This window comes from Hylobates moloch, unplaced genomic scaffold (genome assembly GCF_009828535.3).
Source record: "Hylobates moloch isolate HMO894 unplaced genomic scaffold, HMol_V3 SCAFFOLD_4, whole genome shotgun sequence".
Classification (NCBI taxonomy): Eukaryota; Metazoa; Chordata; class Mammalia; order Primates; family Hylobatidae; genus Hylobates; species Hylobates moloch.
Window position 1 is genome coordinate 136,543,211 of NW_026652279.1, and position 22,330 is coordinate 136,565,540.

The window sequence follows — 22,330 nt, forward strand, 5'->3', positions numbered from 1 at the left end:
ACTTCCTGTCCCTAGGCTGAATGATGCCAATTATGTCCATTTTTCTTAGATGAGAAACTTTCACAGAGTACTGCTCTTTTCTGAAACATCTGCAACTTTACCTCATGATTTAAACATGCAGATTGGAAACCTGAACTTGTCTCTCTACCTGCTATCTTCCCACTTTGCTTGATCCTTAATTGTTACCGATGTAAATTTACAAATATACTCAATATCAGATGTAAGAGAAAGATAACTTCCTAGATTTTGTATCTCATCCCTCTATCAATATGCTAGTATTTCATTTCTAATGAAATACCATGCTTATTTCATTTCTAATGAAATACCATGCTTATTTCATTTCTAATGAAATACCATGCTTATTTCATTAACTATTAACCCCATACAAATTCTGGGTCTTGGGCAGCTGGGTCTTTTTCTTTTTTTTTTTTCCTTTTGGTTATACTTTCCCTAAATATTTTGGTCTGCATCTGTGGAGTTTACTTTTTCTTCATTTGTAAGTAGCAGTCCACCTGTACTTTTTTCACACTCTTTAAACCTATTTTAGAGAAAGCACTTTTGAAGAGATAATATTTTCTACAAATCTCAAGGGTTGGTTAAACAAGATTAAGCTGCCCACCAACAACTATTTTAAGAAAGAAAGAAAGAAAAGAGAGGGAGAAGGAAAGAAGAGAGAAGGTTGGGAGAGACAAAGGGAGGAGAAAAGGAAGAATTGATCATCTAAACTTCCAGCATAGCCCCCCAGGGCCCGTCAGAACACTACACTGTTTACAAATTCATAGCAATTATTACAAAGAAGCAAAAGAAAATGCTAATTGTGTATTCTTGGTACTCAGAGAAGATAAATCAGCAGGCGTGGTGTTGCAATACATTGTGTTACACAAACCACATCACTCCTAACACTGCTTAGACTGATAATATTTAATTGACTGTTTTGTTTTGGTCTATGCATCAGCTGCTTAAGCTATCCTCTATTATGAAGGAAATTTACATTTAATTTTTCTTGAGGCTTGCAGTTCTGGTGCCTCACTATTCAGTTAAGATGCTTACAGATAAAATTAAACATGGTTTGAAAGATCCTAGCATAGGCCTGTTCTCAAGAATAATCATGCCAAACCTCAGATTCTGACACAGCTTCAAGTAGTAGGAAGGCATTCACAGCCAGTCAAGTCTGTTGCCTTAGTCACAGATCATGCTAGGTGGAAAAATGCAGCATGTTCCCAGACTTTCTACTGTGATTCCCTGTTTCCAAAACTCATTCTACATGCATGAGGGCAAAATGAAAACAATGAAAACTAAAAACAAAACCTGTAAAAAAGATTAGAAGTAACAAAGTTTTACATCATTTTCCTTTTAGTGCAAGTTCTCCAGTGATCACAGATTAACCAGCACCTAGAAAATGATTGCCTGAAGTTAAGAGTGATGCAGTCATTCAATCACTCAAAATACAAAAGTACCAAGCACCTGCTATCCTAGAACCTCCATGACACAACACGTAAAAGAGACAGTCCAAAATCTGTGAAACTCACAATATAGTAGAGTAGGTGGTTATGCAACAGATAAGTGAGTGTGGGGATTGGCAAGAACTGTTTGAGACCTAGGAATAAAGTATAGTAAGAGAACTAACAGTAGCACAACTAAAGGAGGCAATTCCTGCAAAAAAGGGGGTCAAGAAAGGCTTCGGTAGGATGTGATATGTAAGCTGGGTCCTGAAAAATATGCAGTAGAAAATAAGGGGAAGGGTACTCAGGCTATAGTAGGGCAGAGCTAGGCCTGCTTCACTTCCAAAATTAAAAGCAGTAAAAAAAAGAGATAACTAAAGCATTGCACTCTCCTTGCTTAGTAATAGGCAGATTCTTGAGGCTGACATGGCCTCCTTCCCAGCCAGACAGTATGAAAGGCAGCAAACCCTGGTTCAGGCATCCTCTGACATGGCACACTCCTCACCCCATGCAGTGAATGGGGACCTCTGAGTTTCAGCTGTACTACTGTGAGCCACAATGGGCCTTCAGAGAGCCGCAGCCTCTCACTCAAGTCCTTAGGTCCCATGAACTAACCAACACGTGTGGGTTTCAGTAGCAAGCCAAACTAAAAGCAGTATCACACCAACCATCAAAGCAGTCTTTGCGGTCTGACCCAGAGAAGAGCTTGTAAGACGAACGGCATGTGTGAAGAAGGTCATGAAAGGGCATAGCATTCCGGTCTAAGTACAGAATAACATCAGATGAGGCTAGAGAATGAAGTGAGCCCCACTGTGTGCTACACAATATAGATTTTGTCCCTTAACAGTGAGGCATACACCAGGTTCCAAGGAGGAAATCTTGTGAGAAATAAAACTCTAGCATAATGTAGAAAATGAAGAGATGGCAGATTAAGCCAGTGGCAGGACGACTAGTTAGGACACTAACACAAGGGCCCAAGTAAAGAAGATGAATGCCTAGAATTGGGTAGCAAAGAGGAAACGGGAGAGAAATGGAGAAAAGAGACATTCTTATCTTTCAGTCAATAGGATTTGATGAACAACTGCATATGAAATGTGAAAGAGATACATTAGCATTTGTAAGTAGAGAAGTTAGGTAAATGGTACTTCCAAAATAAAACATATGGGGTATATGATAGTTTTTAGAAAGGTAGCAGAACGGGGGATCCAGAACATGATAGAAGGATCAGTCCTGGAGTAGAGGAGGGACACAGAGAAGGAGTGAGGTGTGGGCGTGCAGGGGATGGGTGGGGAGCCGGGCATGTGTGGAATAACATCCTAGGATATCACTTTCTACCAAACTGTTACTTGGTTCGTATTTTCTAGTGTTAGGTCCTCAGTTTTCTTTGGCTTTCTTTCTCTTTCTTCCCCCGGGTGTTTATCCAACCTGCCTTTCACTGTCATTTACACAATGACAATCTCAAATTTCTATCTCAAGTCCTAAATGCAACCTATTTAGCAACAGTCCCCGGATATCAACATGTGGATATTTCATAGGTATGGTTATTTAGAGGGAGAACAAAACTCAAATGGAACTCTCTAGAATAGTAAGTTTTATATCTTTTAAAGAAAAAGATGAAGGCCGGAGGCTGCTGGTCACAAAGTGCCTTTGAACAAATTCTCTCCTACTTCTTCATTATTTCTAACCTCAGTGTCCACACTGGGAACGTGGAAAGCGAGAGTCGGGCAGGGATAACTGTGATATCCACCAAGGGCCCAAGGACAATGCTGCCTGACTGATTTCTATATGACGAAGTTGTATGTGTTCCCCTGGGAGAAATCCTGGTGGGAGGATCACATGTCTAAGAAAATAATTTTCTGTAAACTTTTCTAAGAATGGTGACGTATATGTCTAAAGGGTTGTGTTAAAATGACATGGGGAGATGGCATAGGTGCAAGAATAAGTAAAAACTCTGAGGGAAAAAAAATCAACATATTTCCTAGCCACTCAGATATATGTCCAAGCCTGCCTTACGTATGAACTCCAATTACCTTGAACTCTGCAATATAAAATTTATGGGAATATATCTTTTAATCAGCAATATGGAAAGCAACATCATTTCTCTGCTTTCACAGTTCTACAAATTTCTCCTTCACAGCAATGAAGGGGGGACATAATGCCTTGAACTCCAATTACCTTTAGTTGAGAGTAGGAGAGGGGTAGTGTTAAAGAGAAGAATTGACTTTTAAATGCCAAAGAAGAAAATTTAAAGTAAGACCACAAAGTATATGATATTTTAAAAATGAAGAAGGGGCTAATAAAATAAAGGAAGAAAACCAAAATAGCTCTATATTCTGCTGATGTAAGCATTATCTACTCTGCGATGTTATAGCAGTTAAGAAAATAAAAGATCAATGGCCTTCCTTATCTTCTCATATGAGCGATGAAAAAAGTAACAGCTTTTCTCCTATTATTAGTCTTTTCCTACCTTTTAAAAAGCTCAAGTTTCCATGACTGGGTTTATTAAACCCACGAAAGTATCCAGACATATAATTTACCATGACAATTTGTTTTTGCTTTTCTACTGCTGTGCTGCTTTGAAGGGGAAAAACATATTTCTAGACGCCTTCTTCTTTTCCCATAGATAGCCATTTTGCAAGGCTTGGGCTCCTAAGAGACAAGTCTTCTGTTCGACAGATGTATCCGCAGGAGCAAGCAGACAGCAATAACACTACTTACCAGAGATTCGCTGGCACACTGGAATACGTAACAAATATACTGGCTAAGTCCAGGCTCTGGAGACTCCCGGCAGATAAAGCCAAAGTGATCCACATGCTTTATACCCTAGATGGAGGGGAAGAAGTGCAATACAAAATTTATGGGAATATATATCTTTTAATCAACAATATGGAAAGCAACATCAGTTCTTTGCTTTCACAGTTCTACGAATTTCTCCTTCACAGCAATGAAGGGGGGACATAATGCCATAGCAGACTCATGCAGTGGCCTGTTGATACATAAAATAAAAGGTGAGACCAACTCAGACTGTCCTGCTTCTGATAAACATTCTGTGACTCAAGGCCACAGGAGGAAAAATATTGATGGTATGATCCACTGTGTCTTCTAATAAAATGCTACTCCACGTCTGCAAGTAATGGAGTTTTCAATTTACTGTCTTCTTAGCACAGCAGTCTGATATTCATCATGAACCCTGTCCTTATCTACCTGAGGCTACGAATCTGAGAAAAACTAATACTGACAATACTCAAATTAACTGGCATGCAATTCCTTAAAGTATGCATAAAATTATTGGAATGTTTGCCTCTTTATAGACACTCAAGGAGCCACACTTAAAAGACTGATACGTTAAAGAAATTACTGCAGGTGCCAATTATCCACACTGACAAATCATTGTACGTCCTGGACCCAGGCTAAATAACCTCCTCTATATCCCATTAAAAAAAATCATAATCATCTGTGATTTTCATCCAGTCTGAATGTATACATACTGGTAAGTAGACAACACCTTAACAGCAAGCACAGTACTTAGATAAGCCAGGTAGGCAAAAAATTTAAAGTTGTCCTGAAATCACCTAAATCCACGTGAAAAGGAAAAACATGCTTTGAAGTCAGATTTGTGCTAAAATCTTGATTCAACTAATTGTGAGATATATGATATTGCACTGGGTTGCTCATAACTATCTCTGAGCATCCATTTCCCGTTATAAAACAGTGGTAACAGCATCTACTGTCAGGAAAGTTTGAGATTTAGAACTAAGAAATATAATTCCTAGGATGTTTGATAAATGGTAGCCCCTATTTTGTTATAATAAGCTCAATCTATCCAATGGAAATAGAAAAAGGAAATCAATTCTGGTAAAAAGAAAAAGTCAGTACAGAGGAGAGAGGTTGCAATTCTTGAGGTGAAAGTAAGCAATCTGTATGGATATGACATCCATACAGATTAAATTTGCACGGTGACTACCAGCCCCCCCATATGATCTTTAGATACACAACCTCGATTTTCATCTTTCCACTCTCATCTCCTTTCCTCTGGCTTTATCTCCTATAACATTCCCTCCTCACCTCCCCAACTCCAGCCACACTGGCCTCAATTTGGTAAAACTTGTTAGTGACTTAAGAATATCCTTTACTCGCTTAGTACTAAAATGGGAAAAATTCACAGGACCTCATTAGCTCAGAGAGTCCTGAGGCAATGGCAATGTTTCCAGGAAAGAAAACCACTCCCATAGTCCCCATGCTTGCCAGGCAAACAGTCCGACAGATGTTGAAGAAAGAAGCATTTGGGATGTGCACTATTAAAAATCAGGCTGTTAATGAAAACAGCTACATTATATGAGTTCAATTCCATGGAAGGACGTAATAAGAGCAGGGCCAGCCACTCAGTGGGGAGCAGATGGATAACCTGACAATCACCTCGATGAAAGGCGGGGCTTTCCACAAATCTCCCTCCTGCTTCTGTCTATTTCTTTTTCTGAACCAGAATATCAGAATGCAAATCTTGACTTTAAAAAAATACAAAGGAGAAACAAGAAATTGTATCTGAACTTCCAATTTTTGGTTTGGCTAGTTCTTTTTTCTATTTTTTTTTTCTTTTAGCTGCCCAATGAGCATTGTGAGTTTTCTCATGAGGAGGCTTGAGGAGTGTGGGGTGGGAGGCACAGCTTTTGAGGATGCCCCTTGGTGCTCTGGGATAGGAACTGCTTTGGTTCAGACATCACTTTCTGTTTAGTATTTGGCATAAGGCCCACCAGTGTAAAGTGCTCATTCATTCAACATGTATTGGACACCTCAGGGTTAAGCTCTGTCTTAGTACATCCGACTCTGATGTCCTACAGAATGACACCACAGCCTTAGACACCTGCCCTTGCAGCACTTACGATCTCCCAGGGACCACCAGTAAACTGGTAATTACAAGAATGCTTAGTACTTTTCAGTTAAAATTTCTGTGTCCTTTACGTAGGAATTTAGAAATTTACAATATATTCCTCCTTATTTCAACTGCTGACAAAGTTATCAGAGTAGAAAACTTTTATCTACACAATGTAATTTTATGTCTCCATATAACATAAAGTATATTAAAAGAAAATATCAGAAGTGAACTGTTATTAGCTGAGACTGTGGCAAACAAGGTGTACAAAAACTGGCCAGCATGGTGGCTCATGCTCGTAATCCCAGCACTTTGGGAGGCCAGGAAGATCTCGAGGCCAGGAGTTCAAGACCAGCCTGGGCAACATAATGAGACCTCGTCTCTACAAAAAATTCAAGAAAATAAAAAAATAACAAGTAGCCAGGCATGGTGGCACATGCCTGTGGTCCCAGCTACTGGAGAGGCTAAGGTGGGAGGATTGCTTGAGCCAGAAAGGTCAAGGCTGTAATGTGCCATGATCACACCACTGCAATCCAGCCTGGGTGACAGAGGAAGACCCTGTCTCCAAAAATAAATAAATAAATAAATAAAAGTACAAAAACTGTCTTGTTAACTTCAAAGGGAAGAATGTCTGAATATCAAACCTATAGCAATGCTAACTTCAAATTATCTTTAAAAAGATAGTAAATAAAGAAAACAAGATAGGCCGGCGTGACTTTTCAACATTAAAATATAAGGACCTTGGCAAGATCCAGCTCCTTAAAGGTAAGTCACTAGGCAGAAAAGAAGTGACATTAAAATCTAAGTAAGGACTTTGGCAAGATCCAACTCCTTGAAGGTAAGTTAAGTCACCAGGCAGAAAAGAAGTGAATTCTCAATTCCAGGAACCTCCTTAGAGGTGCATTTTTTAACCTCCCTACATTTACATTTAGATACTCCTTCTATCTGACATCTTCAAAAGTTCTTTTTAATCTTGTAATCTCTTCAATGTCTAATATAATCGTGTACATATTTGGCTGTATTGATTATTTTAAAAAACATTTAAATACACAGTTTGTGAATTAAAAACAAATAAAATAACAAAAATACAAAAATATTTTCAAAACTTAGTATTTACATTAAAATAAGCTGAAACCCTGGTTCTCCTTTTACTACCTACTATGGTATAAAGAGCAAGCATGACTCAGTTATACCCACAAGTCCCACAGGCCAACATTCCAAGGAACTAACTGTGAAGGTATTTTCAAAAGAACTCACCACCACAAAAATTCCATCACTGGAAGGGATTTGATGAAGTGGCATTACAATGAGAAAGGGTTGGCTAAAATGAGGACAAACTGTTAGGACAGATACCAAGGGACCTGGGCAGGATTTTGGTGCTGCCATAGACAAAAACCCAGGAGCCCTTAGTTTAAGACAAATTCCCTTTAAGAATAAAAATTTAAATTTCAAAAAAAATTAAAATTTGAAGGGGGTCAAGCCAAGTTATTTTATTGTTAATTCTGAAACAAGATTGAATTGGTCTCTTCACATACTGTGATATACTTTGATACATACCTGAGAACAAGAGGAGATATCTTTAAAATTCTTTTCTAGCACAACTGATTTAGTGTCTGGACTGATAAGGTTAATCTCAAATCGCCCAACCTTAAAAATAAAAGCATTCCAATTAATTTCAATTCATAAGGATCTAACATCTTACTTTATAACCAAATATTAAACTAATAATATAGATTCAAATGCAATATCCCAGATATATCTATTTCATATGTGCTTAAACATCTAATCCAACAAGTATTTTTAACCCCAAATATCAGCTGCCTCAAAAATGTTTCTTTCCTCTGTCAAAAAAAGTATGAAAATTAAATTAGTCTGCAATTATTATAAGATACAAATATTTTTCAGATTAGAAACAACTGTCTTTTTAAAAAATACGCAAACTTTCCTCACTTCATGATTTCTAAAAATAGTAATTTAAAAAAATAAGTTATAATCATACTTTCTTCTAAATGGTCAGCAAAAGGATATATCTGTAATTGGGCTAATGAATTAAAATTTTTGAAAATAAACCATTCAGAAAAATTAACAACAAGGACTGTGACCAGCTAAAAAAAAGAACAAATCTGATAGCCCCAAGAAAAGGGGAAATGCAGTTAACACATCACCAAAGACTAGAGAGGCTTTAATGACATACCTTGAGTTCATTAAAAACAAAACCACCACCAACAAAAAAGAACAAAATATGAACTTCCAGAGGTCAAGGCTGTAGTAGCTGTGATCACACTGCTGCACTCCAGCCTGGATGACAGAGCGAGACCCTGTCTCTTTTTTTTTTTTTAAATCAGGGGTGTGATTTTTTTTTTAATCAAGTAGTAATATATTCAATGCTACTTCTTGCCATCATTTTCAGTTGTTGAAATGGGCATACTGAGCTCAGAAAGCAAATCTGATGCCTTCATGATATGGAGCCACATTTGTGTTTTGCGTGAGGTCACTTCTGCAGGAGAACATCACATTTTCTCCTTAAGGCAAAATGTTTGCAAGTGTTGCCTCTTTACTTTGAATTTACTTTTAAAGATGTACTTGTTCACCTAGCAGTGTTTATGAAATCCTGCATTTGGGATGCTTTTTCTATAATAAAATATTATCATTTGTGAAAAAAAGCCTCATGAACTTCTGATAAAGCAAACTTCTGATATTACACATCAGTACTGTTTACCAAAATACTCCGGAATTTCCCTTCTCAGGAAATCTTTAAAATAGGTTTAAAAAAGATAGTCACTCTTTCTCCCCCCCCCCAAGGAAACTCAAATCTTACAAGCTGAGGATTAAAGACTCTCTACAGGGTATTGTTAGGAATTAAGTTATTTTAAGTGGAACCTGACACCTTCTATACCCTGTACAACATTCAAAAATGTTTAGAATTAAGAATGATCTTTTATACCAATACTACAGCTTGCATCAAATTATTTTAGTATCCAATTATTTTTAGGCCAATGGTGCTTCTTTAACGTCTTTTGGTGTGACAGCATAAATTGGTGTGTCCTCGACTCAAAATACAAATACAAGTCTCTGGAGTTTTTTCTTCTCTAGAAAAAAATTCCCTTGTTTCTCCATGCCAAATCGCACTCTCTCAGATTCATACCTTTAAAGACTGACTTTCTACAATTTTTTTGTTGTTGTTGAAACGGAATCTCGCTCTGTCGCCCAGGCTCGAGTGCAGGGTGTCAATCTCAGCTCACTACGACCTCCGACTCCCCAGTTCAAGCAATTGTCCCGCCTCAGCAGCTGATTAGCTGGGATTACAGGCACGCCCGCACCAGGCCTGGCTAATTTTTGTATTTTTTTTAATAGAGACGGGGTTTTGCCATGTTGGCCAGGCTGGTCTGGAACTCCTGACCTCAAGTAATCCGCGCACCTTGGCCTCCCAAAGTGCCGGAATTATAGGCGTGAGCCCCCGCGCCGGGCCTACATTTTTTTTTTTTTAAGCATTTATTTGAGAATCACCCCAAGGCACATGCTGGTGATAGATTCTTATTCTCTCTACCAGGGGTCCAGGACGCTCTACGAATTGCTTCCTCCTCCTCTTCGTTCCCTACTCCCTTACTTCTTAGACTCCACACTCCACGTCTGCCTCTCGCCCCTTCCCTACTTTCCTGTGCACTCTTCCTCCACCTGCCTTATCTGCTTTGAAGGGGAAAACAAACAAAAACATTATTCGTTATACAGAGGTGGAGCTGGGAGGAACTGGATGCCCAGCTGCTTCCATCTGGCACCTTCTGGGGCAAGGGCGGACAGCGTCCGGCCAGGCGTACCTGGAAGAGCATGGTCCTGTTCTTCTCCGAGTCCGAGGGCTGGACGTGACTGGGGGCGCTCGCGTGTCTCCGTCGCGGCTGGGATTTCTGGCTGCCCTCGTGAACTCTCCTTTGCACTCCGGTGACACTGCTGCACCGAGACCGAAACTCCTGCTGCTCATCAAAGCCAGAATCTTCCAAAATCCGCTCAGGGAAGCAGACCCGAGAGCTGGTCAGGGCAGGCTGGCTGGCCTCGGCAGGTAAGCCAAGGTGGGTGTCGCTGCCGTCAGCCTCCTCCGGCAGGCAGTCTCCGGGGGACCCAGGCACCACCACCTCCAAGTCAGCCAGGTCCTCTCCTGGGTCCGGACCGCGCTGCTCGCCTTGGATCTTCAGGCGCTGCTGTTCGTGCAGGCTGAACTTCTCCATGCAGTCATCAATGAGGCTTGAGGGGGCCTTCTTGTGGGTCACGGTCACCTTTCCACAGTACAAGACTTCGAACTTCTGAGAGTTGTAAAAGGCGTCCTCATTATCTTTGCTGGGTTTGGCATCCTCTTTCATGGCCACTTTAGATAATTGCCTTATGCTGCTAATAACATCAGGAACCTGGGGGGAAAAATTAAAACCCTGATTCTAGTTGAAAGTTTTGAGACAATTTACATTTACCTAGCCCAATTATTATCACATGGAATGTATTTTCATCCTAAATAATATACAAAGTAATAGACACTACACAGACAGAGCATACACTTATACTATTTGACATAAATGACTTCAAGATAAAATTAAAATGTAATGAAAATTAATTGAAATTGAATAGCAGTATTATATTTTCCCACTTTAAATGAGTCTCCCAGAAACAAAACCATGAAACTATATAAGCCACTGCCAACCTATTATGTCATAATGTCTTTTGATTGTGTTTAAAAGTTATTTGTGCCTCAGCTGAAAGGAACCAAAGTTCCAACCATGAGGATAAAATAACCTTTCTTGATGAGGAGATTAAAACCTAGACATCCCTCATCAGCATTAACTATCAGAGAAAATGCAAATTAAAACCACAATAAGATACCACTATATACCTCTTAGAATGGCTAAGATAAAAAGAAGACTGCCAGCAAGGACGTGGGAGCAACTGGAACTCTCATACATTGTACACAGACATATAAAATGACACACCACTCTAGAGGATGGTTTGGCAGTTTCTTAGGAGTTAGATATAGACCTACTTCATTACCTAGGCATTCCACTCCTAAAAATTAAAAGACTGGAAAACACGTCCACACAAGAGCCTACAAACAAATATTCAAAGGCACTTTTGTCCCAATATCCTGTGAAAGGAAAATATCTTAGGCCCCCAAAATCACTAAGGAAAACTCAAGCTGAAAATTGCTTAGGGCAAACCTACCTCCTATCTATTCAAAGTCACCCCTCTGCTCACTGAGACAGATGCATATCTGATTGCCTCCTTTGGAAAGGTTAATCAGAAACTCAAAAGAATGTAACCATAGCACCTATCTATGACCTAAAAACTCCCTCCCTGCTTTGAGTCTTCCTGCCTTTGCTTCAAATTGTCCCGCCTTTCCAGACGGATCCAAGGTACTTCTTACATATATTGATTGATGTCTCATGTCTCCCTAAAGTGTATAAAACCAAGCCGTGCCCTAATCACCTTGGGGACATGTCGTCAGGACTTCCTGGGGCTGTGTCACGGGTGTGCATCCTCAACCTTGGCAAAATACACTTTCTAAATTAACTGAGACCTGTCTCAGATTTTCTGGGTTCACAACTCTAAAACTGAAAACAATCCAAACGTCCATCAGCAAGTGAAGAGATAAATAAAATGTGGTACATTCTATAAACCAAAAAGTATCTGAGACAGGTCTCAATCAGTTTAGAAGTTTATTTTGCCAAGGTTAAGGGCATGACCATGACACAGCCTCAGGAGGTTCTGAGAACATGTGCCCAAGGTGGTTGGGCTATAGCTTGGTTTTCTACATGTTAGGGAGACATAAGACATCAATCAATATATGTAAGATGTACATTGGTTCGATCCACAAAGGCGGGAGAACTCAAAGGGGCGGGGTGGGGGGTGTACATGGAGGGGGTGCAGTTCCAGATCATAAGTGGATTCAAAGATTTCCTGATTGGCAATTGGTTGCAAGAGTTTATCTGCTACTAAATTCCCTTCTTACTCACTCAGCTCCAGCCACAATGGCCTCCTTGCTATTTCTCCAACATGCAAGGCACATTCCTCCCACAAGGTCTCTGAGTTCAGAGATGTTAACAGTTTATTGCCACATCCATTTAATATTTTCGGACCACAGATGACCACAGGTGACTGAAACTGTGGATAAGGAGGGGCTGTTGTAATTATTTGGGATATACTGCTATAACATTCATAGTTTAAAAATCACGAGAATTTCAGCTTGCTAGACCAAGTATTTACTATGAAAGGATAAAATCCACATGCTATAGCTTCAGTGACTCACCCTGAACACTTGCCATGTCTCAGGGACAAAGTCAGGTATCTGTGCTAACATGTGACTAGCAACCTTAACCCTCTGTCATTTTCTCACTGCCTTAATATGTGATTTACCTTACCTGACAAGGACCAAAGCTATGGAGAGTGAGCTAGCTGACACTCAACCCTGTAAACCTGCAAAAAAATAAAATGATTCTAGTGGGCAAAGCCCTAGGAGAATGATCTCTTCTTTCTCTCTACTTTTCATCTGATTTTCATCTGATTACTAAATATTTTTAATCTGATTTTTAACCCACGTATAACTAAATCTTTTTATCTGATTTCCACTAAATACTTTTCATCTAATTTTTAACCCAAGTATGCCTCCAAAAGTGTCTCTACAGAGTACAGAACCAGAAATATTGCCTGTAGCACTGATTTTACTGCAGATATTTTATCTTGTTACAAATATTTAAATGATTTACATACAACCTCAGAGTTCCATTCTACAATGGAGATTGCACATGAAGTCAATTCAACCTTAATTGTGTCAAGTCTTTTGAATTCCTCTATCGCCATATCAAGAGTTCTTACATGAAAAACTGATTTGTGGCTGAATTTCTATCGTCTCCCAGGATCCTTCCCTGCGACTACAGGTAAAAACTCAACACCTAAATGTAATTCCATAAGTGATCCAATTTATATAAGCAAAGTTTATCATCTTGAATTCTAAACTGAGTACGTAATTTAATCTTCAATAATTTAAGATGCTAATATTACAACACAAAACTGGTTCTAGTTACCTTTACTACCTTTTCTCAGGTTATGACTAACCACAACTTTCAATGGCATGGGTTGCAGAGTCTCTGCAAAACTGATCTAATAACAGCTCTGTTTTTTTTGCTGATCCTCATGTGAAACACAGTATAAAATCTAGCATTATACAGCCCCTGACTACTCACTTAGGCCACACCAGAAGGGACACACTGCTCATATAAGCACAGTAAAACATCCATAGTGGGGAAATGAGTGATCAGAGAATCATGAAAATCTTGCAGTGAAGCATTTACTTAAGGGATTCATCAGAAACAATGCAAGAGAAATAAAATTTCTATCTAGTACTTGTACATACATACAATATTGTGGAATCATAGGATTCTCCTGTAGCATAGTGTTAAATGACATATATTTATACATACATTTACAAACATTGTTGAATGAATCGGAATCCTTATATGTGTTGTATCTTTTCAATATCTCTTTCTCCTGTACCATCATACCATAAGCTCTTAAGTGAAAGACTGAGGTGGGGTGATTTTGTTGCTTACTAGAATTCCTCCCTGTGGCCACTAGGAAAATGGTCTGGGCTCAGAAGAACTTGAATGAATGCTGACAGTAAACAGAGGCATATATACAGGAATGAAAAACTACCTAGAACTCTGATATAAAGTCTTCAGGACTGAGACAGTTTAGTAAATTCCTGTTGGTGACTCAAGAGATCTGTCACACCCAAAAATAGAAAGCAGTGGCTTCTCACTCTGCTCACCATTCACCCAAACTAGGAAGTGACGGTATGTTTCCAGAATGACTCTAAATGTTATAGAGCACCTCAAGCTACACGCCCTAGCTACATATTTAGATACAAATAATTCCGCTGCTCAAAATCTGCCTACAACCCGCAGAGCCTAATGACGATTTACACACACCGATTCAAGGCAAGATTTCTACTCAGTGGTAGCATTTAATCTATTAACACAAAACGATACTGAAAGAGGCTCAACCACACTAGGGACTGACAGGTTTCTATTCTATCCCCAATATTTTGCTGAAGACCTCTGGGAATAGTTGTTGCACCTCTGCCAGATAGCTTCCTCAAGAGCAAAGTGAATGGGGGAACTTGATAGATGGTTGATAAGGTCTCATCGGGATCGACATCCTGTGAGTTAATTTTTGGATTAATACCAATATAAAGGCAAGATAATGTATAATCAAGAGAGGGAATCACCTTTATGATGAAACCTGAAGTAGTGTGCAAGTTGTTAAAATCATTCATTTCCATTAACACACAGGAATCAATTCAACAAAAATAAGGGTCTCATGATATTTAGCAAAAGCACAGTGCCACCTTTAGCTAGTATTTTGTTGTTACACCTTCAGTGACCTCACTAAAACAATTTAGACTCAAGTACCGAGACTCAGACATTAAAGCAATTCCTCACTCTAGACAAAAAAAAAATATATTGCTTCTAGATTCCTTGAAGTCATGCTGTTCTTTCTCATTAGTTATCATAGTTACTTAACATACTTCAAAAAACCCATTAACATTTTATAAACTACATTTTGCCTGACTTCAAAATAAAACAAATTCTACAACTACCACACACTGATGTTCAAAGGCCTGAACAAACACAGGAGAAAATCTGGAGAGTGAAAAAGCACTAAGGAAAGATACCTTTGATCAGGAAGCCAGCTGGAAACTGGAGGTGGTCACGAAGAGCAATGATTTTGCCAAACTGGTGTAGTCCTCAGTATTAGCTCTCTTGGTTGCACTTAAGAAGTTCTCTCTTTCTAAATAAGCTGGCGGTATTTTCATTGTATTTATTAAAGTCCACGTTATCACTATGCAGCCAATTATAAAACTTCCCAGGAGTAACCGTTATTGCTTCAAAAGTTAAGTATTTCCTGACTCTGCAATCAGGAAATACACAGATTGTTTGGGACTAAAGAGCAAAGCTTTAGCTTTCTTTAAAAAGAAACATTTTAATTTTGATGACTGTAGTCTTTATTATACTGTTTAAATAATCACAAGTGTCCCATGCTTACTAATTATGGAGATAAGAGATTAATCTACAGTACAATGTCTTTTTTATTCACACAGCTCACTGATAACAGATGAACTTCAATAAATGTTTAAAAATAGATATGATGGATATCAGCAGGAGAATAAGCTTCCTAAAACATATTTAAACAAAAAAGAACTGGATCAATTCTTTTACAATTGATATAAGCTTCACTGCTTGATATTATTAATCTTTTATAATAACTATAGTGCAGAGCAAGATTTAGAGAAGTGTAAAAAAAAAAAAAGTTGAGGAAAAACATTAGGGAACAAGTAAACTGAAAAACTGCCTAATGAGAATGAATAGCAATTTAAACTAGTCTCACTCAAACAGAGACAGTATGGAAAAGAAATATATTTGGTTTGGAAGCAATGCATGGCTTCAGGGGAAGGGTAGATTTCCTTTATAATTAATTCTGCTTGTTTAAGAAACCATTAAGATTAGTTTACAGACTATCCAGGCAACAGGGGGATGATGTTGAAAGCGTAATAGTATGAAGTAAAATGCAGCATTTTGAGAAATGATTGATTTGGTCATTTAATGTTATAATTTTTAATTGAGCTTTTTAAAATTTCATCTTCGTATAATGGAAAATGCTGGGAAGATATATAGATGCCAAGTATCAGTTCATTTGTATTCAAGGAAACACTAATCATTCCTAGCCATTTTTCCAGGCCCAGTAGCCTTAGAAGCACACCCAGTTCGTGCTATGGTTTTTAGGGTGAAGCTGTTTGACAATCTCATTTTAACTTTTATCCTAAAATACTTCAGAGATTCTTTGTATTTAGTTAAAAATCTAAATTATTCTTTAAAGCAAATTTTCCACAGTAAAATAGAAGTCTAAAACTGAGTCTAGATTCAAAATAGAATAGAGTAATACACTGATTCGAAAATGATAGAACTGTAAAACTGTAAAACTAAGGGTCTCTTTAAGGAATCAGTGGTCCCCACTGTCTTATTTTACAGATGTGGCAATAAACTGTTAACATCAAAAGTCAAACCACTGAAGAGGAAAAGAATGAGATTACAACAGACTACACTATTTGGGGCCAAAGAAAGCAAGAGTATCTCTGTGACTTAAACCAGAGTCATACAAGTAGCTTTGTTTTTGATCCTTGGGCTATGAGCCAAGACAGTTTCCTCTCAGACCAGGCTTTAGTTCTTAGATATTCTTGGCCACTTTGCTCCAAACCCATTTATGGTTCAGCTCTTTTCTAACTGCTGCCTTTTTGATGGCCTCTAAGTTAGGCCAAATTATCAGAGAGACATTTCTTAAACCTTTCTACTAAGCTCTCTCCTCTCATGCTGTCTCACTGCTTATCCAGTTGAATTCCTACTGTAAAAGGTACGACTTGTGCCTTCTTATCCTGTGACTGTTACAAATGTGTAAAAGTGATCAGATAGAAAATATAAAAGAGTAACTCACAGGAAAAAATCTGGGGAATCATGATTTGATAAAGAGAATGAGGCCAGGCGTAGTGGGTCACACGTGTAATCCCAGCCCTTTGGGAGGCTGAGGCGAGGTGGGTGGATCACTTGAGGTCAGGAATTCAGGACCGGCCTGGCCAACATAGCAAAACCCCATCTCTATTAAAAACACAAAAATTAGCCAGGCATGGTGATATGCACCTGTAATCCCAGCTACTCCTGAGGCTGAGGCAGGAGAATCGCTTGAGCCTGGGAGGCAGAGGTTGCAGTGAGCAGAGATAGCACCACTGCACTCCAGCCTGAGGAACAGAGTGAGACTCTGTCTCAAAAAAAAAAAAAAGAGAAAAAAAGAGAGAAAGAGAATAAAATCTCCCCAAAAGTGGCTGAGTTTAGTGCTGGTGTAACAAGACAGAAGATGGCATGCTTGGGAAGAAGTCATATGACAAAGGAGCAGGCAAGAACCGTCACTTTCCAATTCCCTTTCAAAACCAAAGTCAGGTGGGGTGTGTTGGCTCACTCCTATAATCCCAGTACTTTATGGAGGCCGAGGCAGGAGAACTGCTTAAAACCAGGAGTTCAAGACCAGCCTGGGAAACATAGGGAGACCCCGTCTCTACAAAAAATTTAAACCAGGAAGGAGTTGTGGCACATGCCTGTTGCCCCAGCTACTTAGGAAGTTGAGGTGTGAGGATCACTTGAGCCTGGGACGTCGAGGCTGCAGTGAACAGTGACCACATCATGCCACTGCATTATAGCTTGGGTGACAGAGTGAGACTCTGTCTCACACACACACACACACAAAATCAAAATTATTATTTTTAAAAGGAAGCAGTCCATAGCTTCACGTATTAGAAAAGTACACATCAAGCTGTTAAAGGGTTTCTACTTAAAGCCTGGGTCCAGTATCTATGTTTATCTATAGAAAAGATATGATACCCCTTAGGTCTCAGGTTTTTCATATGCAAAATGGAAATCATAATGTTTATCTGAAAGGCAACCTAAGAAAAATGAATTAAATGTGAAAATATGCCTGACACAGTGCTGCGACAATGAAAGCATTTAATAACGTTTAAATCAAAATATAATTCCAATATGTGCTACGTAAGAAGACGAAATAAGTGAGAAGCTATGGCTAAATCAAATTCCCTGCCTTCATGAAATTTAAATTGGCGCGGGGAGATAGGGAAGAAAAAATTAACAAGAGAAGTAAAATATAAGGGATTTTAGTGAACATTTCCAAGGAGAAAAATAATGCAGGGAAGGGGGAAATTTGGAAAGACATAAAATTTTGAGGAAAACAGTTGCAATTTTAGAGAAAGGACTCTCTGTAAGATGATATATGAGTAGATATCTGAAGTCAGCAAGGTCATGAGCAATATAAATATTAGAGGGAGGAATGTTCTGGGCAGACAGAACATCAAGTACTAAGCCCCTGAAGCACAAATTTTCCTGGTATGTTCAGGGAACTGTGAGGAACCAGCATGGCTGGATGGGAGTGAGTGAGCACGCGATTATGGGGGAGGCAGTTGTGGGAGACGTGGGAGATCTAAATCCTGCAGGGGCTTGAAAGGATTTTGGCTTCTACTCTTGGTGAGATAAAAAGCCCGTGGTACAGTGCAGTGCTCAGTGTGGAAATGACATGATCTAAGTTGCTTTCAAAGGAACTCTTTGGCTACTGTGTGGAAAATGGACAAGGGTAATGGGCAGGTGTCTACCGCACTCATCCAGGGTGAGCCATTGGTGGCTCACACAGAAGCGACAGCAAGGGAGGTGGTTAGGCAGCGGCCAGCTTCTGGATATAATTTTAAAGGTACAGACAGGATGATATGTTGAGGAATCCAATGTGAGGTCTAGGAGAAGGAGAGCAGGCAAGGATGACATCACGGTTTAGGGCCACAGGAATTAGAAAAAATGGAGCGACAATAGGACAGACTGCAGGTGGGTGATGGCTTAAGAGTTCAGGAGCCGCGTTTTGGACACATTAATTTTGAGAAGCTTACAGACACTCAAGAGGAGATGTCAGTAGGCAGTTGATTATATGTGTCTGGAGCTCCAGGGACAAATCAGGGCTGAGATAGAAAATTGGAAGTTATTAGCATCTAGATGGTATTTAAAGCCATGAGATTAGATGAGTTCATCAAGAGTATAGAAGACAGAGAGAGAAAGACAGAAACAGAGACAGAGACAGCTAGGCAGACACAGAGAGGGGGTTATCTGCAGGATCTAGCCCTGAAGCCACAGTGCTTATAGTTTGAAAGATGGAGAAATATGAATGAAAGAAAATACAGCAAGAGCCAGGAGAGAATGGCATCCTGAAGCCAAGTAAGAAAGGTTTCCAAAAGAAGACAGTAATCAACATGAGATCACAGGTGACTTTGTCAAGAAAAATGGTGGGAGCTAAGGACAAAAGCCTTAATGGAGTAGGTTCAAAAGAAATTTCAAGAACGAAATTCAAAGGAATAGGAACAGACAACCTATATGGGCAGCAGCAGGAGAAACAAGTGAGTCAAGAGAGGGTTCTCTCTTGGAAGAAATGACAGCTTCCAATAGAGAATACATAACGGTGAAGGGGAAATCAATGATCTGAAGAAACAGGGCAGAATTGCTGGAGCAATGTCCTTAAGTAGACAAGAGGGGACAGAATCTAGACCCAAGGAAGAGGTTGAACTGAACTGGCAGTTTGAAAGGGAAAGGCAGAATAGAAAGGCACAGGTGCAGGCAGATGGGTGATGGGAGTTTATAGAATTTCTCCTCTGCTTTAATTTTCTCTGTAAAATAGCAAGCTTGCTCATTAGCTAAGATGAGGATGGGGAAGAAGATCTAACAGAATATTGAGCATCAACATAAAATTTAATTCTAGGCTGTTTGTGGACTAAGTTGTGAGGTGAAGACATCTTTAGGATCCTCAAGCTATTCTTCCTGTGTTCTCTGGATTGCTAAATGTGATCCCTACTTGGCATCAAGTATTTTAGGTAAAACTCAGGAATCAGCCACTAATTAGAAGAGCGGTTTGCCCCTGTAAAATGAACCCATGTAGGTAAAACTGTTTTCTCTGTCATTAGGAGAAACTGGGAGCTATCCTATAAAAGTAATATTTATATAAGGAATAAAGTTTGAAAAAAGTTTGCATGTAGTTATGCAAAAATACTCTATTGTGTACCTTCTCAAAATAAGAATAACATACTTTGATTTTAAAATATTTGTGTCACTTATGAAAACTAACCTTATGTTTCTTTCCTTAGATAGGGATATTTCTATGGGCATGATTTCTAAAACAGTGAAATTAGAAACAAAGTCATCAAAACAAGAAAGTAAAGCAGCTCATAAACATGTAATCAAGAAAGTTAATGTTCCATTTTCTATATGGAACATTTCTATATGGAAAAATAAAGAACGTTCTTTATTTTTGAGATCTATGTTTTCAAATACAGCAAATCTCTCTACCCAACTGCAAAGCATTTTCAATGTGAGATCAGCCTACTATCTATTTATTCAACAAGATGCTCTCTATTTATCAAATTAGTCCTATTATTTAAGGCTCACTTTTTTTTTTTTTTTGAGACCAAGTGTCTCTCTGTCACCCAGGCTCAAGTGCAGTGGCACGATCTCGGCTCACTGCAGGCCTCCACCTAACAGGTTCAAGTGATTCTCCTGCCTCAGCCTCCGGGTAGCTGGAATTACAGGCGCCCACCATGATGCCCGGCTAATTTTTCTATTTTTAGTAGAAACAGAGTTCCACCATGTTGCCCAGGCTGGTCTCAAACTTCTGACCTCAAGTATCTGCCTGCCTCGGCCTCCCAAAGTGCTGGGATTATAGGCGTGAGCCTCCAAGTCTGGCCCTAAGGCTCATTTTTTTAAAAACATAGTTCAATACCACTTGTACTTGCTCCAAGAAACACTAGAGGGAGCTTTCCCACATAGACTAGTTTAAACCAAAAAAAAATTGTTTAAAGGTTCTCACAATACTGAGAAAAAAAAATGCTCCCACTGTTTATAAAATATTATTAGTACTGCTCTCATCTTAGGCCCATAAAAAGTAGATTAACTAGAATTTTAGCTGATTAGACAAGTTTGGCAATAAAAGTAAGTTAATAAAATAAAGTTAGACTGAAAAAATTTAAATACAGCAAAATCAGGAATTGATGACATTTAATTTGCTAGATAGTTTAAAGCAGGACACAATAAACATAATAAGAAACATAGGTCTTGGTCCATCATTAAATAGGAAGTATAAAGTCATCTAAACAAAATCCTAAAACTGAATATTTAATAGGTAGTTTTAACTTATGAAATGTCTGAATTCATGAGAAGAGAAGGTTTTAAGCAAGGCTTAATTGTGCAATGAAATGGGCCTTGGAAAAGGAGGCAAAGGAGCGATGGCTCAGCCCAGAGGGATCTGGACATGACAAACTCTAGCTGAGATCAGTAGATAAAGCTGTAATATTATCAGGAAACAAAAAACGCCACACATTTCTCAGAAACCTATTTTTGTCCTGTCCTTCCATATTACTTCAGATATTTATACCATCATAACAGATTATTCACCCTGCAGATGAAAATAATATGACATTCTTGAGCTTTTATTCAAAGACTTCAGGTCCTTATAAACATTATCATTAATTGCTAAAGGGGCGTATACCTCCCTTCTTCAAAGAAGAAAAATCCTAACCGCAGGCCATCCGGGGATAAAAATCAAAACACACATTCACCTCTCTCCAAAATTAGGCTGGAAGCAAAGGCAATAGCAAGCAACCGGATGCTAATCTCTGACCTGGACTTGCACTTTTTGTGGGTGAAGGAAAGGCACTAGTCTCCCCACATAGTAACCATTCATATTGGAGCTCTAAATGCACAGTCTCCAACCCTCACAGTAGAGGTCAACTCCTCCAAACAACGCGGGTTATCATGGAGTGTGCCTGCTGTGGCTGCTCCTGGGGAATGAAAAATTAATCCTATGACATCTTGCAGCAAGACCGTTCCTTCTTCCTACCTGGGACTCTAGTGAATATCATCTATGAAAGGTTCTGATCAGAAAAGGCATTTTCAGAGCTGACACTGGCTGTTGAAAGGTATGCTTCTTTGTTCATTAAATATCAAACACTCCCTTCCCTCCCCTTCTCTTGCGTGGACTGGCAAAACAATACCAAGAGAAAGTGTACGATGGTTTATGTGACCCAAACAACACAACTTTCATCTTTGATTGCAGAAAAGAATAAAAATCTTGAGACTCAGCATCCTGGAGAAAGAATATGCTTCATCTATGCACCTCACACATATCTGACTTGAAATCAGATTAATAAATATAATACTTCCACAAGCAATACACCTCTATTTTTGAAGTCTCTGAAACGTCACCATATTGTTGAAAGCCACCTGGAAGCAGGTGCTGTGTCATGACTAGCTTTTGCCCAGCCCTGCCCACTCTCCGAATGCATGCCCTGTGGACAGAGATGTCCTCTCTCCCTCAACAGAACTCAATCCCATGACACCATGAC

The 22,330-nt window shown here is 39.1% G+C and overlaps 1 protein-coding gene across 2 annotated transcripts in view; it reads right to left on the reverse strand.

Moving 5' to 3' along the window:
• The window catches only part of TBC1D4 (TBC1 domain family member 4), a 198,637-nt gene that overhangs the window by 67,031 nt on the left and 109,276 nt on the right, over positions 1-22,330 (reverse strand). For both annotated transcript variants that reach the window (XM_032151019.2, XM_032151022.2), the window contains exons 2-4: positions 10,128-10,709; positions 7,870-7,959; positions 4,161-4,265 (exon numbers count right to left, since the gene is read on the reverse strand). In XM_032151019.2, the coding sequence (XP_032006910.1) occupies positions 4,161-4,265; positions 7,870-7,959; positions 10,128-10,709 (777 nt within the window). The remainder of the gene's footprint in view (positions 1-4,160; positions 4,266-7,869; positions 7,960-10,127; positions 10,710-22,330) is intronic.